General features: G+C 34.9%; 1 protein-coding gene across 1 annotated transcript; it reads left to right on the forward strand.

The window, feature by feature from the left end:
- Positions 1 to 2760: 2760 nt before the first annotated feature.
- Positions 2761 to 4165, forward strand: LOC131066717 (ER-bound oxygenase mpaB). Its single transcript, XM_058001548.2, has 2 exons — positions 2761 to 3369; positions 3477 to 4165. Exons 1-2 carry the CDS (start codon positions 2885 to 2887, stop codon positions 3790 to 3792), a joined length of 801 nt encoding a protein of 266 aa, XP_057857531.2. The 5' UTR covers positions 2761 to 2884; the 3' UTR covers positions 3793 to 4165.
- Positions 4166 to 4790: the final 625 nt, after the last annotated feature.

A 4790-nucleotide genomic window follows, 5' to 3' on the forward strand; every position in this document is an offset into this window, starting at 1 on the left:
GGATTTGTGCTTACAACAACTTCTGAAGCAGGTGAATACTTAGCTTTCCACTGGTCTCTGCAACCGCCTCTGACCTTCCCTCCCTACTTCGATTGCAAAAACTAGAACTAATGCAGACAAAATAAACTACAAAAAGAATAAATTGCAAAAAAAAATCAATTCCAGTCCAGTTTGTACGATGTTCCATTAATGCTATTGATACAAATTTAATTCTTGTTGTCCATTTTTAGATTTTTCTAGATTTTATCAGATTGGCAAACTAGGCACGCAGGACAATAATTGTGATTATTTATTTAATAGCTGTCATCATGATTTCCAAAATTAGTTTCGAAAACTTTTTGGGAATTTAAGTTCTTTTTTTATAAACAAAATTAGAAGCAACCTCCAATTAAAATTACAATAAATAATTTTATATTGATTATTAAATTTGTTGAAAATTAAAACATTTGAAAAAGAATAAAATGTTGAAAAATATATCATTGTGATTGGACGACAAGAATTAACAAATGCATCTAACGGATGCTATAGTATTCTGTCGGCACGACAGGAACTAATAAATAATATAGTATTCATGTTATGTCCCTTTCTTATAAAAGGGAGATTGATTGATAGGGAACAATGCTTGGGTTCTCTACTGTAGCTAAAAATAATTGGAAGGTTTAATTATCTAGGTGGTAAGTTAATAAATACTAGTACTTGTACTAAAAGGAAGGTAATAGTTATTTGATTGTGATTTATGTAGAATATTGTACTTTAATTAAAATTTAATTATTGTATTAAAATTTTGATAGTAGTAACTTTCGAGTCCAACTCCTCAAGCTTAATCTTTGAGTCCAACTATGATGAAAGATACTTCAATGAACCAAATCTAATGAACAAAAATTACATAATGATAAATCTAAACAATATTTTCACTCCAAACCTCTACAAATGGATATATCAAATGAAGTAAATGACTATTTGAACATCATTTCATTGATTTTGAAATTTCAAATATTTTATGAAATTCTAGTTAAGATATTTTTTGGTGAGTACCTTCACCCTTTTGAAAACAAATAGCAATGGATTTCACAATAATTATCATTTCCCAAATAATTTAACCTAATTGACCGACAAATAGAAATTGTCTTTAATTCTTTCATTAAACTTCCAGCAATACCCATTCATATCAAATTCCTTAGAAACATAGTACCAATCAACCATTTATGCAATGTATCTTAATTGCATGAAAAAAATTCTTGGTTAGATCTTAAATTTATTACATCAAAATAAGGTTTGATTTACAAACCCTAGTTTATGCCAAATGAATGTAATTATGTGTGTACAAATAAGTAGTGATTCTTTATTGTCTAAGTAACAGTTGTAGGTTATGATCACACCTACAATTAAGATTTAAAATATGTTATCTGATTGGATTTTTGTTGTGATATTTAGTTTTCACCCTTTATGAATCAATTGTTGTTGGTATGTGTTTAGCTAGAAAATTATGATGAAATTTGGGATGATATCAATTCACATGTATTTCCACCTAATCTCGTGCTATCCCCTGTGATTTTAACTCATTGTGAACTAGTAATAGCCCTTTGATTTCTTTGTGGTGGTGGCACTAAGAATACAAATGGAGTGGTTACTGTTGGTAGTGGATGCGAAGCAACTACAAATGACAAGCCTATAATGTGTATTTTGGGAGCTAAAATCAGTTGTTATTAATCATAATTATCATGCACCCTTCCTTGGAACTGCAATCCACCCAAATTGCAACTATAACAACTACAAATCAATTTTTCCAACAAGAAAACATGATGCAAACTATTCAAGATTAACTCCATTGCAATCATTAAATGAGGATTCCCTAGAAAGAGATGAGGTTTTTTGTCCCTGTGGCGTCGTAAATTGTACACCCTTAATTGGGTGGTACTATTTCACGCTTAGGTTAGCACCCACCTTAGTGTGTTGCATTCTACATTTTAAATTCCCTTTAAGCATTTTAAATGTCTTGTATGTCAAAAGTTTGGTCAAATAGAAGCACCACTAAGAGATCCATCATCTAGAATTTTCTATATCCATTAGATTTTTTGAGATTGGTTTTACAGGTTATCATTTTTGTATCATGCATCTAGAAATCATTATTTTTTAGTTTTATTTATTTAACCAAAATTTGAGATCTAACTTTAAGGGATGCACTAGATTACAAGACATCCACTTGGCAATACTATCATAAATTAAGAAAGACCATGTAATAAAAAACATAGCCTTAGACCTTCAATATTAAAATTTGTTTGTATTGTTGCTCCATCAATGTGACAATCATTATGATAAGGTGACATCAACACATATCTCTAATATGTGAGGCATTTGAACCATCATTTCAATTCTTCATGGAGGAGTGAGGAAACATTATCTAAATGGCATCTGATTGTGGAGTTTCACATAGCCCAGAAAATTGTTCATTTAAAATGGTGAAAATGTCAATGTACAAACAATAGTGATTTTCTGCTATAGTAGAAAAATATATATTTATTTTATTTTTCTTAGAGAAAAAGCAATTATTTTAAAACATAAAAAGAAATTAGATGAAATGTGATTTGCTTTGAAATTTTGTCACAATCCAACAACAAACTCTCACTATCTATAATAAAAATTATTTGTAGTATTTCTCCAACAATATGAGAAGATTATGATAGAATGTGAAAGATTTGGATCATCAATCCAATTCTTGTTAAAGGGGTGAGGAAACATTATCTAAATCATTTTAGCTATCAAATGGGATTCTTTATCCATTAAATCATTTTAGCTATCAAATACGAAATAACATGAGACTTTAACTAAGAACCAAAAGATAAAAAATATTCCCAGCAAAGCTCTTACTAAAGCCTCTCGGCTGATGAATTCTCAAGCTGTGAAAACCCATCTACTTAGGAAAATGCCTGACATCCTATGTTTTGTATGCCTTGTGCTTGTGCTCTGGAAAGCTAGCTGCCTCTTTTTTAGGGCTAAGCGCCGCCGTTACCTGGCCTCCCTCTGTCCGACAGAGGACGCCTTGCTTCTCTACAAGCTCACCAATTATGTCGAATTCAGCTTCCTCTCCCACAAAGCTCTTGAATTCGCACTCTTCAGAACCTTCGCCATTCCCTCCATTTCCAAATTGTTACACTCTACTCAAGAATTCTGCCCGAGCAGTATCCTCAAACGCTATGATGACACAGGCATTCTGACCCAGGAATTCGTTCTGCATCATGTCGACAGTCACAGGGGCTCTCTTGCCATTCAACGCCTCAATTTCATTCACGCCCACTACAACATCTCTAACGCTGATTTGCTCTATACTCTTTCTCTCTTCTTCCTGGAGCCCATCAGATTTACAGCCAAGTAAGCCTTCTACACTCTTTTCTTCTTCTTTTTTTGTTGGGGGTAAGGGGAGGGCGAGGGTAAAAGGGGGTTTCTGCTATAGAGGACTAATTTGCATTTATTTTCAGATATGGTTACAGAAATTGGACGGAAGGAGAGAAGCAGGCGCAATTTGTAGTGTGGCATGGCATTGGAAAGCGCATGGACATTAAGCATATCCCTCACAATTTAGGGGAAATGGAGGCATTTAGCGGGCAATACGAAGCCCAACAAATGGTGTATTCGGAATCGAACAGAGTGATTGGGGATGCCACGCTTGATCTGCTATTGTCAAAGGTACCGGCGTCGTTCCGCCCATTTGCCAGACGGGTGGCGTATGCTCTGTTTGATGAGAGACTTGTGAAGGCAATGGGTTACCCTCCTCAGCCCTACTGGCTGATCTAGAGCGTGGAAAGCATGATAAGGCTGTGCGGGGGCTCATTTGTGCGATGGTGTTTGCTCCTGAGGCCAATGCATTGGTCAGTGCAGAGGATTCCATTGCAAGAAACAGAGGAAGAGCGGGAAGTATATAAACTGAGGTACGATGATTACAAACCGTGCATATATCCGAATGGGTATAAAATCGCGGAGGTGGGAAAAGCACCAGGAGGGAAAGTGGGCAAGACCGGCCAGGGAAGCTTGTTATGCCCCTTAGCCTGCGTCTCTCAAAAAAAGACTACCTGACACCCAGAATTCTATCGAAACGGCGTTCTGCCAAATGAATGTAATTATGCGTGTACAAATAATTACTTAGTGATTCTTTATCGTCCAAGGAACATTTGCAGGTTATGATCAGACCTACATCTACAATTAAGCTCTAAAATATGTTATCTGATGGGATTTTTGTTCTGATATTTAGTTCTCACCCTTCATGAATCAATTGTTGCTGGTAGTGTTCAGCTAGAAACCTATAATGAAATTTGGGACGATATCAATTCGTGTGCATTTGCATCATTATCTCACTATTCCCTATCATTTTAACTCATTGTGAACTAGTAATAGCCCTTTGATTTCTCTTGTGGTGGTGGCACTAAGAAGACAAATGGAGTGGTTACTGCTGGTAGTGGATGTGAAGCAACTACAAATGACAAGCCTGTAATGTGTATTTTAGGAGCTAAAATTAGTTGTTCTTAATCATAATTATTATGCACCCTTCCTTGGAACTGCAATCCACCCAAATTGTAACTATAACAATGAGGATTCCCTAGAAGGAAATAAGGGTTTTCATCCCCAATTCCACAAAGGAATTCTAAGAGGTTTTTTGTCCCCAATTCCAAAAAGGAATTGTTAATTTTGTGGATCAGAATTAAAATTTATCTTCTTCTATGTATTATCTATTACTGAATTGTTGTATATATTTGATAGTCTTCTTTTATGTTGTAGGAGAGGAGGAGCATTTTTAT

The sequence above is a fragment of the Cryptomeria japonica genome, chromosome 9 (genome assembly GCF_030272615.1).
Source record: "Cryptomeria japonica chromosome 9, Sugi_1.0, whole genome shotgun sequence".
NCBI lineage: Eukaryota > Viridiplantae > Streptophyta > Pinopsida > Cupressales > Cupressaceae > Cryptomeria > Cryptomeria japonica.

Coding starts and splice junctions, on each gene's coding strand:
- LOC131066717 (XM_058001548.2), top strand. CDS start 2,885: ATGAATTCTCAAGCTGTGAAAACCCATCTACTTAGGAAAATGCCTGAC. Junction 3,370..3,476: donor CCCATCAGATTTACAGCCAA/GTAAGCCTTCTA, acceptor ATTTATTTTCAG/ATATGGTTACAGAAATTGGA.